The sequence below is a fragment of the Rutilus rutilus genome (assembly GCF_951802725.1).
Source record: "Rutilus rutilus genome assembly, chromosome: 5".
NCBI lineage: Eukaryota > Metazoa > Chordata > Actinopteri > Cypriniformes > Leuciscidae > Rutilus > Rutilus rutilus.
Genome location: NC_140213.1, coordinates 40,469,241 through 40,482,150, shown reverse-complemented (window position 1 = coordinate 40,482,150; position 12,910 = coordinate 40,469,241). Strand labels below are relative to the sequence as shown.

The 12,910-nt window shown below is 36.4% G+C and overlaps 1 protein-coding gene across 1 annotated transcript; it reads left to right on the top strand.

The window, feature by feature from the left end:
• The first annotated feature begins 350 nt into the window (after nucleotides 1–350).
• pskh1 (protein serine kinase H1) lies at nucleotides 351–11,483 on the top strand. The gene is made up of 3 exons (XM_084408758.1): nucleotides 351–778; nucleotides 1,867–2,968; nucleotides 9,105–11,483. Exons 2-3 carry the CDS (start codon nucleotides 2,018–2,020, stop codon nucleotides 9,420–9,422), a joined length of 1,269 nt encoding a protein of 422 aa, XP_084264884.1. The 5' UTR covers nucleotides 351–778; nucleotides 1,867–2,017; the 3' UTR covers nucleotides 9,423–11,483.
• The last annotated feature ends 1,427 nt before the right edge of the window (nucleotides 11,484–12,910 follow it).

Below are 12,910 nucleotides of genomic sequence, written 5' to 3'. Positions count from 1 at the left end.
ATTAAAAAAGTATTTGTGCAAACTCGGATACATAAAGAACTAGCTATGAAATGAATAAACAATAATTTAAAATAAAATAGTTGTGACAATAAAATAAATTGTGCATTTCAAAAGATAAAAAAATTCAAGAAAAAAAACTACAAATTTACAAACGTCTTACATTGATGAGACATATTTCACAACCTTTTGTAAATTATTTCACATACTAAATTTTAAGCCAGAAATTAATATAATCTTACAATTTTACAATTCAGTCATTAGTCTGTTTGTACAGAATGCAGATGCATACATTGACGTTTATCCTAAAAACACTCGATTGACATTATCCGTAGTTTGTTTCTCGGCCAAATTTATGATTCTGGCTGGCTTCACGTTATTTTTTGCAGGGGTCGAAGCAAGCGGAGGTCTTTCCTTTCCCAAAAGAAAAGGAGGAGAAAAAAAAAAAAAAAACGGAGAGGGGGGAGAAAGAAAGAAAGGTCTACACAGGAAAAAAGGTGGTCCCACTCCGAAAACACCGTTTCCAAGCAGGCGGTCTCTATTCCATACTTTTCTTCTCATATCGCATCGCGTTAAAAGTGATACAAACACGTTAACAACCCTTATTTTTGGACTCAGCATGTTCATGATAGCAAAATCTAATGGGATGCTATCATTCTAGCAGGATTAAAGTTTTAGAAATACGGAAAAATGGAGAGAAGAGCTGAAACTGGGGTGAAGAGGCTGGCGCTGGGAATCTCGCCTTACTCCCACCATCGCCTGTAAGAAAATCCCTCTTAAGGTAATTTTCACATCTATTTGGACTTTTAAAGTTTCCAGTTTGGGTCTTAAGTTGATACAATTGTTGTTAAAACTACAACATTACGGAAACTTTGGCGATTAAGCTCGATTTTAGATCCAGGCCTCGAGAAAACAATTGATTTTGTGCTGGACGGGGAGGGTTTTTTTTGTGATTTTGGGGGGTAAGTTAACGTATATCCGGTGTATCGTTCACTTTTAATTATATTAATGGTTTGTTAACGACTTTGTAACATAACTGGCTCCGTTAAGGCATGTAACAGGTAACGAAAAGTTGAAGAAAAGTGTTTCAAGTTTGTTTTGAGCGATGAAAAAGTGAACAAGTGTTTGAGTTTGAGTCTTTGTGGGGGGCCAGTGGAATTTTTGTGGTAAAGTTTAGTTGTAAGATCGGTTTATAGTTTAACTATACTAGTTTAACAACATAAAGTGCTTAATTGATATGCTATGACACAACTGATATGAATAGTGGTGTCATAGTTATTCATTTTATTACCCAGTCCCAGACTCATCTTTTCTCACAACAGCCCCTAATATCAGTTTCTGACTTTTAGTGATAACACGGTTAAACTCTATAACGATTACATATAGCCTACGGTTAACGGAACAAATATCCTTTATGACTAAACGTTGTATAAACCTATTTTAGTTGGACATCTATCCATCCATCCATCCATCCATAGATGTGATATGATAGCATTTATTCAATTATATTGATGATTTTTTTTTATTCACTATTCCTTAGCACTTATTAATAGCACTAATTTACATAGTACATTTCAGAAATAATAATAATTTATATAATATTATTTTATCCATCCATCCATCCATATATGTGATATGATATAACTAATATGTTTTATTATAGAATTTACAGTATAATTTACAACAATCATTGTTACAAAGTTTTATTTTCCAATATCAGCATGAACTGTTACAATTCACACTTGATATCAACCATAAGCAAAAATGTAACCACCCATACTTCATGCAAAATATACTTGTTATATACTTACTTAATATACATAATCATATATACTAGTCTTAATAAATGAAGTATTTTTTTTATTTCAGATTAACATCTGATTAAATTAACATTTCACGTCGACTGGAATTCACACAGTGCCGGTGTGTTGACTGAAGAGGTAACTGAGCGTGGGACTGGACGTGTTGCCCAGGAGATGAGGATGTGCTGCTGGCACCAGGAAGGAAGGATTTTGATGTGATGGGGTGCAGGACGAGCAAAGTCCTCCCAGAGCCACCCGCTGACGTCCAACTTGACCTAGTCAAAAAGGTAGAGCCGCATCAGACCGATGTCTATAAAAACTTCATCAGAAGTGAAGGTGGCGGGGAGAAAACAGGCTCGCCATCCCCTCAGGGTCAAAGCCAGGCTGCTGCGAAGGTGAGCCAGTCCCCTCCACCAGCTAACAGCCAGACAGAGCCCGCTGACCCACACCGGAAAAAAGTAGCCAAATACAGGGCCAAATTTGACCCTCGAGTGACTGCTAAGTATGATATCAAAGCTTTGATAGGTCGGGGCAGTTTCAGTCGGGTAGTACGGGTGGAACACAGGAGCACACGGCAGCCATACGCCATCAAGATGATCGAGACCCGCTACCGTGAAGGCAGAGAAGTATGTGAATCTGAACTTTGCGTCCTGCGACGGGTGCGCCACACTAACATCATCCAACTGATGGAGGTGTTCGAGACAGCTGAGCGGGTCTACATGGTGATGGAGTTGGCCACCGGCGGAGAACTGTTCGACCGCATCATCGCCCGTGGGTCTTTCACAGAAAGGGATGCCACGCGGGTGTTGCAGATGGTTCTCGATGGCGTGAAGTACCTCCACACATTGGGCATCACGCACAGGGACCTGAAACCTGAAAACTTGCTTTACTACCATCCTGGTGCTGACTCCAAGATAATGATCACAGACTTTGGCTTGGCCAGCACGCGGAAGAAAGGCGACGAATGCCTGATGAAGACGACCTGTGGAACGCCTGAGTACATCGCTCCTGAGATACTCGTTCGTAAGCCGTACACCAATGCAGTGGACATGTGGGCGCTGGGAGTCATCTCCTACATACTGCTCAGTGGCACCATGCCTTTTGAGGATGACAATCGCATGCGCCTGTACCGACAGATCCTCAAAGGGAAATACAGTTTCTCCGGCGAGGTAAGGACTATGCGACCACTTTAAAATAATCATTCATTGCGATGTCAGAATGATATGCATGTTCTGTAGTGTACATAACCTATACTGCATGTGTACAAATAATATACTTGCGGAGTCTTTAATAACGTTTGTGTGATCTCAAGTCAACGCTACCAAGCATTAAATAGATAATTGTGGGCTTACAGATTTGAGATCAACCTCATTAAATGGTAAAATATGTATTATTTCAACAATGTGCTTGTCACACACGTTACACCTGAAGGGAGTTGATTCTGGAATCCACTGCTGCGTCAATGTATGTCTAATGTGTGATTATAATCAAGGTATTAATCAATATTTTAAATTCCCTAACACACCACGCCTTCACGTCTTATAGATAAAACTTAAAAAAAGCTTTTTACCAAGTTCAAGTCAGCATGAAATGGACGTTGCGATAGCCTAGTAGTTTCTTCCCTATTATTGGCGTATGTCCAAGTGAAAGGGCTTCTCGAACAAGAACAATTGTAGGGCGGTCTTGATTTTGTCCCTAGGAATTGATTGGATCTTTGTCGTTTGCGATTGTTGTGATCTCATGTGAGTGACAGGTTGTCCCGCCCTCATGCCAGTAAACATATCATCAGAGAAGAGAAGAGATGTTACTGCAAGAGGGAGGGTACGGTGGCCCAGTAGTGCACAACACAACGAAATGAATCCACAACACAACGGAAATAAGTTTTCCTTTCCATTGTTCTATGTCAATAGAGTCAGCAGTCTTAATATATCAATACCACGATTAGTTTTAACAGTATGTAACCATTGTATATTGACATAAAATATTACTTTAAAATCACCTACATGAATTATAGCTGTGTACTCGAGAATGCTTTGACGCGCTTCCACAGCGGAACGTCTGGCAATTCCCCCAAGTGTTAAAACGTATAAATTATTATAATATAATTTGATAAATAAAAATAAAAACCATTTGGTGAATTGCAGAATTACAGGAAGGTATTGGCACAATTTCACCTGTAATTAGTCAGTCTGGTCACTAGGAACCTACCACAAGCTTTGGGACATGAAAAAAACAAACAAAACACCTTTAGGTGAATTACAGTAGGCCTAATGTTTTTATAAAAAACTAATTGTGTACTGTGCATACAGGGAGGGAGCTATTGGCACAATTTCACTTGTTGTAAGTCAGTCTGGTTAATAGGAACTACAACCTTTGAAACATGATAAAAGAAAAAAAACTTTTACAGAAATTTCCTAAAAAATAATTGTTTACTGTAAATACATGAGTCACCTGTAGTAAGTCAGTCTACTACCAATACAATCAAGCTTTGGATTTTGAACATGTCTGTTTTTGAATGTTAAAAGTCATTGTAATTAATACAAATTATACATTTAACAACTTGGAGGAATTGGCAGACATTCCCTCAGGGATCGCTGTGGTAGAGCGTCAAAGCATTCTAGAGTATAAATATGCAACTATAATGCACGTAGGTGATTTTGAATTAATAAATGTCGATATAAAATGGTTAGCTACATACTGTTAAAACTAATTGTGGTGTTGATATATTTTTTAGACTGCTGACTCTATAGAACAGTGGAAAATGCTCCGAGAGCCCTCTAGTGGTCGGGGGCATTTCTGTTGTGTTACGGCTTTATTTTGTTGTGTTGTGGTCATTTCTGTTGTGTAGTGGATTCATTTAGTTGTGTTGTGAACTTATCTTTGCTTTTTAAATTTCGTTGTGCACTACTGGGTCACCGTAGGAGGGGAAGTCATTTTTACTAAAGATCACGAGGGCATGTGAATTAAAAAAGTGTGTAATGTGTAATAAATGCTGCAATATTCATGGTTACTTTAAAGTTTCTAATAAATAATAAACTCGATGTGTCATACCCCAAAGGGATAATCAACAGAGATAAAATCTTCTTAAATGATGTACCCTAATAATGCCTGTTTTTGCACTAGCTGTAGTTATGTATATTTCTGAGCTGCATGAGTGTGCTCTATATATATGAGATTTATGTGAGAAGTCACTTCAGTGTGGATCATGCATGTGCAAAACAAGAGTTGCTGGGAGATTGGAAATGCAGATGTTTTTGATTAGGTATAGAAGTGCTATAAAGCATATGCTAATGTGACTTGGTTTTATTAAACCCAGAAGTATTTGTGTGCCATGTTTTTGGGCTCGCTTGCAATGTTCTATACTTAATGATTTATTTGTTTTTGGCTGACTGCTCTTGCAAACAAACAAGCTCTCATGAAGTATATGTGCTTTATGTACATGTTAATGGGTGGTGGTATTCACCTTTAAATGTCCTTAAAGTGCTCTGAAGTGTTATTATTTGATGTTACCCCAAATTTAATGCTGATGTGTGTAATTGTTTTGTTATGTAAAAATTCTTTCTCTTATGCCCGCTTGCTTACATTTGTGCAGAGACAAGTATAAGTAAGCCAGTCGTAGGTTGATTTCCCCGAAAAGCGTAAGCACTGTGGTCTGTGGCGCTTTCAGCATTGCACTGTTTGTTTGAGCGGCTTGACATAGCAACATTGACTCAACAAATGGTTTGAGTTTGGGGCGGTACTACCTGTTTGTCCGTTGGGCGTTAAGGGAACATATTTTTTGCACTTATTCAGTGCCAACATTAGAATTTAATTATTCGTTTTTCATAACCTCACAAACCCCCTGCAGTTTTCCCGTAGAATATAGCGGTTTTCATCTCCTGCATATGTAAAACATAAATCAGAATTAAAATGTTTAAAGTCTTTAAATTCTTAAATAGAACTGTATTATTATAAACTCATTTACATAAATAATTTAGGAATTTATGCATTTGGCAAATGCTTTTATCTAAAACGACATAGCATTTAAGCTTTCCCTGGGAATCGAACCCATGACCTTGACATTGCTAGTGCTATGCTCTACTTTTTGAGCTACAAAACAGATGTGGCAGAATTTCAGTTACAGTACATCTGTACAGTTTAATAATGTCTGAACAACACTTCAGTATGTGTCTTTACCTCTATGAGTGACCCCAGGAAAAACGGTCTTCATTATCATGTGGCTTAAAAACATTATTTTCTTGACATTTCTTGAAGACTGGCCTATTGTAACAATGCAATTTGTTGGATTATTTTTATTTTTTTTCAACAGTGAGAAAGTAAAGAACAATGACGTGTTGCTATATGGCAAAATATCATAAATGGGAAGGGTTTGTGAAAACATTTGGTGCCACTAGTGACATATAAAGCAAACAGCAGCTTTTACTTTAACTTTTAATTGTACTGCAAAATATATAAAAATTCTAAATGCGAGGAATACATATAAATTATTACATTTACATATGTACATTTGCAGATGCTTTTATCCGAAGCATCTTGGATTGCATTTAAGGTATATTTTTTAATTAGTTCATCCATTGGCTGACTAAACATTTAAAATGCCAAAATGTAAATTTTTAAGAAATATTTAATTAATTTGAATTGATTATATAAAAAAAAAAGGTTTAGATGAATGACTCAATGACTCACTCATAAAGACTTCACTTGTTTCATTACTGGATTAATCGACGTTTTTAAACGCATCTCTTGAATGATTGATACAATGACACTTTTTTTTAATAGACAGCCGTATCGTTATCATTTCGGAATAAGATCACATGGGTGTTTTAATCCAGATCGCAGTCTTTTAACAATTAATCGTGTAGCTCTAGCATATATTTAGTGTCCGTAGTCTGGTGACTAAAGGCATTTTGACGTGTAATCAATGCCTAGGCCTATTCGCTTTGAGGCCATCTATATGCTAATATTCTCTGATAACTTGACAAAATTAGCCATTAGCAGATACACATTTAAAATGTTCAGTCTTTCTTTCTGGTAAAACGGTCCAAAAATACTGATGACTCATTCTGCACTACACAAACTTTTAGAATAAGAATGACAGTGCCCCACTGAAAATGTCTGTCTCCTGCTATATATCTACTTGAGGCTTTTATACAGTCCATTCAGATCTGCATTCCTAAATAGAAATATTCCCCACAAAGCCACCAGAACACAACAGGCCATGATAGTTCTGCCTCTTTCTGTCTTTTGACTCTGGTGTGCTCTGTTTCTATTCTTCGCAAAGTGCTTTTCAAACACTTTAAACTTTTGCCAACCATTTTGTCTTTGTCTGTTGACCTTGGATTTCTGAGTATGTTTATTTGCAATGCCTCTATTTATCGTATGAGTATTTATATGCAAGTTTTGGTGTGTTCGCATGTGCTTGTATTTTGGGGAGAGTGTGTGTGTGTTTGTGTTAGCTGGACAATACCCAGCGCAGTCCTGTCATCGTGTGTTATCCCGCAGTAACCCCCTGCATGAGCGTGTGATGTAAGGCCACAGAGTTCCTGGCAGAGTGTGTGCGTCAGGGCCTATCTGCTGCTGTGAGTCACAGACAAGACCAATGTGGACTTTACAGGGAAAAGCCCTGGAGAAGTCATGCTAACCAACAAAAACTCAGCCATGTTTTGTTTTCTCTCTTGCTTATAGAGCTGCTAGTGTTTGGCCAGTTGTCATAACATATCAGGACATGCACGACTAGTCTAAAGATGTTCTTGGAAGAGTGAAAAATTAACTTAAAGTAACTAGTTTGTATAATGTATTTTGCATTGCTGAAACCTTCTTGTATTGGTCCTTGCTTTCTCTTTCAACGAACTTGAATTATGCTCTCCAATCTCGGCTATTGTTATAGTTGACTGGACCTTGTTTGTTTCTTGTTATATTATATTATATTATCGTTCAAAAAGTTGGTAGGTACAGCAAGATTTTTCATTTCTGAAAGAAATGAATGCCTTTATTCAGCAAAGACACATTCAATTGATCAAAAGTGACAGTAAAGACATTCATAATATTATTGTAATGTTTGGATTTGTACTTTGTTTAGAGTAAGAATCTTGAAAAAAATGCATCACGGTTTCCAAATTTTTTTTGAATCAGAACAACTGTTTTCAACATTGATGAGAAGAAATGTTCTTGAACACCAAATCAACATATTATAATGATTTCTGAAGTTATTACAGTTTTTATTCATGTTTTAATAACATGTTTCATGTAGTAATAACAGCAAGTTATGCATAATTACAAGTATTAAAGGATTAGTTCACCCCAAAATGAAAATTTCCTAATAATTTACTCACCCCAATGCCATCCAAGATATCCATGTCTTTCTTTCCTCAGTGGGAGAGAAATTATGTTTTTTGAGGAAAACATTTCTGGATTTTTCTTCTAACGATGGACTTCATTGGTTACCATCGTTTTTAAGTCCAAATCAATGCAGTTTCAAAAGTCTTTGAAGTGTTTAAACGGGCTGTGCGCGATCACAGCTGAAGAAGAGGTTGTTATCTAGCGAAACATTTATAATTTATAGACTTTTTACCTTCAATAGTTCGGATTGAGCTGATCAACAAACGGAAAGGTCACGCCGGCGCCGGCAAAACTATTTGAACTACTATTCATATTCATCAGAATGTTATTCATATACTACTGAAATTCATATTCACTGAATTCTATTACTATATATATATATAATAGCAAACAATACTATTTGAACTATCCTCCTACGTACGGTCGCATTGTAAACAGTGGGGCGGTACTTCTGCCGGCGCCGGCGTGACCTTTCAACGTGATGACGTAGTTCCCTGTCCGTTTGTTGATCAGCTCAATCCGAACTATTGAAGGTAAAAAGTCTATAAATTATAAATGTTTCGCTAGATAACAACCTCTTCTTCAGCTGTGATCGCGCACAGCCCGTTTAAACACTTCAAAGACTTTTGAAACTGCATTGATTTGGACTTAAAAACGATGGTAACCAATGAAGTCCATTGTTAGAAGAAAAATCCAGAAATGTTTTCCTCAAAAAACATAATTTCTCTCCCACTGAGGAAAGAAAGACATGGATATCTTGGATGGCATTGGGGTGAGTAAATTATTAGGAAATTTTCATTTTGGGGTGAACTAATCCTTTAAGTATACAAGTATAATTAAAATGTATTATCTTATATTATAATTATCTAGGTTGTTGTGTATACAGACCAAGTCTCAAAATCTTTTGAGAATGTCTGAATAATTTTATTTATGCCATTTTTCTATTTCTTTTCTGTTTTCTGACAGCCATGGCCAAGTGTTTCCAACCTTGCTAAGGACTTCATTGACCGCGTCCTCACGGTGGATCCAAATGAGCGTCTCACTGCGGGCCAGGCACTTAAACACCCTTGGATTGTCAGCATGGCAGCTTCCTCCTCTATGAAGAACCTGCAGCGGTCCATTTCCCAGAACCTCCTGAAGAGAGCGTCCTCACGCTGCCACAGCACTAAATCAGCCCAGTCCACTCGCTCCAGCCGCTCCACAAAGTCCAGCAAGGCACGGCGCGTTCGCGAGAAAGAGCTGCGAGAACTCAACCGCCGGTACCAGCAGCAATGTAACGGTTGAGGGCGAGACGTAAAGACTATGTGACAAACATTGGAGAGAGCAAAACAACATTGTGCCTCAACTTAGATGTCAACTTCCTGCTCCATCACAACAGAGCCAATTAGCAGAAAACCTCCTTCTAAACTTTTCATTCACTTTCTATTTTTCTGCTGTTTTTCTTTCGTTTATTATCTTTTATGTGAGTTTTATTTATTTATTGTTGGTGTATTGTCATGTTTATGTTGTCTTTGGAAATTATCTCATTCAGCCTTTTACCTGATTGTATCTGTTGAACAGAATTTTACATAAGTTGCTGGAAGGACTAAGAATACACCTTCCTGATTTTTGCTGTGAATTATTTGTTACGGTACCCACCCAGAAGATTGTTCTTCTGATAGGGGAAATGTGCTGTTTATTCATTATTTGCAACAAATCACATGACCTAGTTATAGTTTATTGTGCCTTAACATCACTTTGAACATGAGGGGAAAGTTGATAATTGCTTTGGAAGCGACCACGCAAATCACATTTATAATAATACACACTGCTGTTTAATTATGAGCCTTAAAGGGATAGTTGACCCAAAAATGAAAATTCTGTCGTCATGTACTTATTACCCTCGTGTCATTTCCAAACCCCGTATGACTTTTGCGGAGCACAAAGGATCATGTCTTGAAAGAACTGCTTTTACCAATACAATGAAAGTCAATGGGGTCCAAAACAACACTGGACCTCATTGGCTTTCATTGTATAGTCTAAAAAACATGGATAAATAAATAAAACTCTTCTTTTGTGTTCTGCAGAAACAAAGTTATACGGGTCTGGAATGACAAGAGGGTGAGTAAATGTTTACAGAATCTTTGGGTGAGCTATCTATCTAGGGACCTACATTGCCCAACATGTCTGTTGTTTATCCTGAATAAGACGTAACTGACCCTTTTCCGGACGTTTCTGCAACCCTACTAATAAGGACCCTAATTGTAATAGCAATCATTAATACCTGTCGGAAAATACACCGAAAAAAAGTGTAATCAGGATTTTCAGAGACTTTAATTTGGTCAGTGAAGAAACTCGCCGTGATTCATGACTTCTACTGTTGTAGTGTCTGATATTGATCGCTCTCAGTGTATGGGTGGCCAGTATCGGGAAGCCCCGAATCAGAATCGGTTACTTTCTCTGTCACCAGCTGTTGTGCCTTGAGCAAGGCACTGAACCACCGTGAAGGCCTTTTGGCAGCCTTTCCACTCTCACTCCCCTCTGTCAGAAAGCAGCAGAAATGTGCCAAAGAAACTCCTGTGTGCCTGGATTACCGAGCAATGTTTGGTGAGAGCGGACATATGAAAATAATTAGTATTAAAACTGTGATGAAATGAAGACTTTTTAAAATATGTTCTTAAATCTGTTCCTTGTTTTATATATATATATATATATATATATATATATATATAAAATCATATATCAAAAATTAAAGGGAAAAGTAATCTGTGTATCTGGGTTGTATCCCGTTTCACAGCAAGTGCCTTGAATTTGTTATACAATTGATGTAACGAGTGAATAATATTTTGAAACAAATTGCAACCACATTGGTTTTGGATACTTTGAATAACTGTTTGATTACAGAAATATTGTCATTTTTGGTTTCTTCCACATTCTCTCACTTCTAAGCTTGTGTAATTTTCTCAGACTTTAGGAAAATATATTTCCCTCATTTCGGTTACATTTATTAGCTACATTTTTAAACCTGCAAAAATAATAACTCGAAATTTGAATCGGTTAAAGTTTCTTGAGGGTTCATGAGTGTTAAGGCTGTCATACATTACTTGTTAATTTTAATCTAGTAGTATCCATTAAAATATCAACATCAAAAATGACTTTGGGAAAACCACTGTTTGTATATGCCTTTATACCCCAAATATTTTTTTCTCTCTCAAGGAAAAAGCTATTTTATATGTGCACGTCAAATTGAGACTAGTAAAGAAAATGCTCTTAAAAGTGCAAAAATATTTTTAATTTAGTGTATCACCAACATTCATGTAAGGAATGTGTGTTTGTAGCTTCAGTTGAAATAAAACTGCAACTGTTGTCCATTTGTTGAGTTCAGTCCAACACTGTCTCATGTTCCTTTTTGTCCATTTTTAATGAACAATTACAGAATATTGCTTTTTTTTAATCATTAATTTTTAGTAAAATGTTGCAATTAAATAAAAAAACAAAGGCTCACTTTGCTTTAACCTCCTGGGACCCAGGAATAGACTTTTGTCCACTGTAGTGGACATTATATTTTAGGGAATTTCTCTGACACCATACATGTCACATGTCACATCTGGGTGTCCTGTAAAGGTCCCACATTCAGGACTTTTCAGATGTTTGGAGGTTTCACCATGAAAACAACTTATCCTTGGTCTTTAAAAATGTCTGACATTCATTTAGTGATCAAATGTAGCACTCTTATGGAAATATGATAATATTTTGAATTTATCATTTAAATCTGACTACTTTTCAAATTGTATTTCATAAACCAACATCTGAGGAAAACGTTATGGGGTTTCAAAACAAAAAATGACTTTCTGTTACAGAACAGGGCATTGATTTCATCTGTATCACATTTCATAAGCTTCATATGAGCTAGGACATCAGGACTTAAATCATGTTTATCAGGCATTTTGGTAGACACAACAAGTGAATATGGAAATAAATGATACATCAATATTCCTATGAAATATTAGATATTATAATTAAAATGTTGCTAATTATTACTCCAATTATTACACTCCTTTTTTCATTAAAAAATGTATTGGTGATTGAAAAAAATGTATTGGTGATTTTTGCCTATACATAATAATTTCATGTCATTTTATTTGTTAAAAAACGAAGTCCTAGTGTCCACTACAGAGGACATAGTATAACATATGAATAAAACATAATTTAAAATAAAATAAAATAATTTGTACCATTTGTTTCTTATGCTCTAAACAATGTGATGACATGAAGAAAAAAATGTCTGGGTTTCAGGAGGATATTATTTTTGTGCAACATAAACTATGATCAATTTTCCTTTAGTACGGATGAGACAAAGGACATGTTAGTCATATATCTATGAAGCAAGATGTTTTCACATTGTGTAAATTTTTTGGCTGCTGTGCTTTGTAAAACTGTCTAACTGTCTGTTATAAAGGAAGACAAACAATAGTGATTCATTGGTAAATACACAAGTCATGATGTTCAGCTGTGACGTAAATTTTTAGGCCAACTGGTTTCCGATATGTAGCCTAAGTAAAATAAGGTTTGTGGTCAAGGGATAGTCCATCTAAAAATCTTTGGATATTTGGATCATTTACTCACTCTCATGTAATCCCAAATCTGTATGACTTTCTTCTGCAGAACACAAAAAGAGATAGGCCTATACTTTAAAGAACAATGTGTATACCAAACAAATTGGAGCCCAGTGAACTTCCATTGTACGGAAAAAAAAAACACTGATACATTTCTCAAAATATCTTCTTTTATGT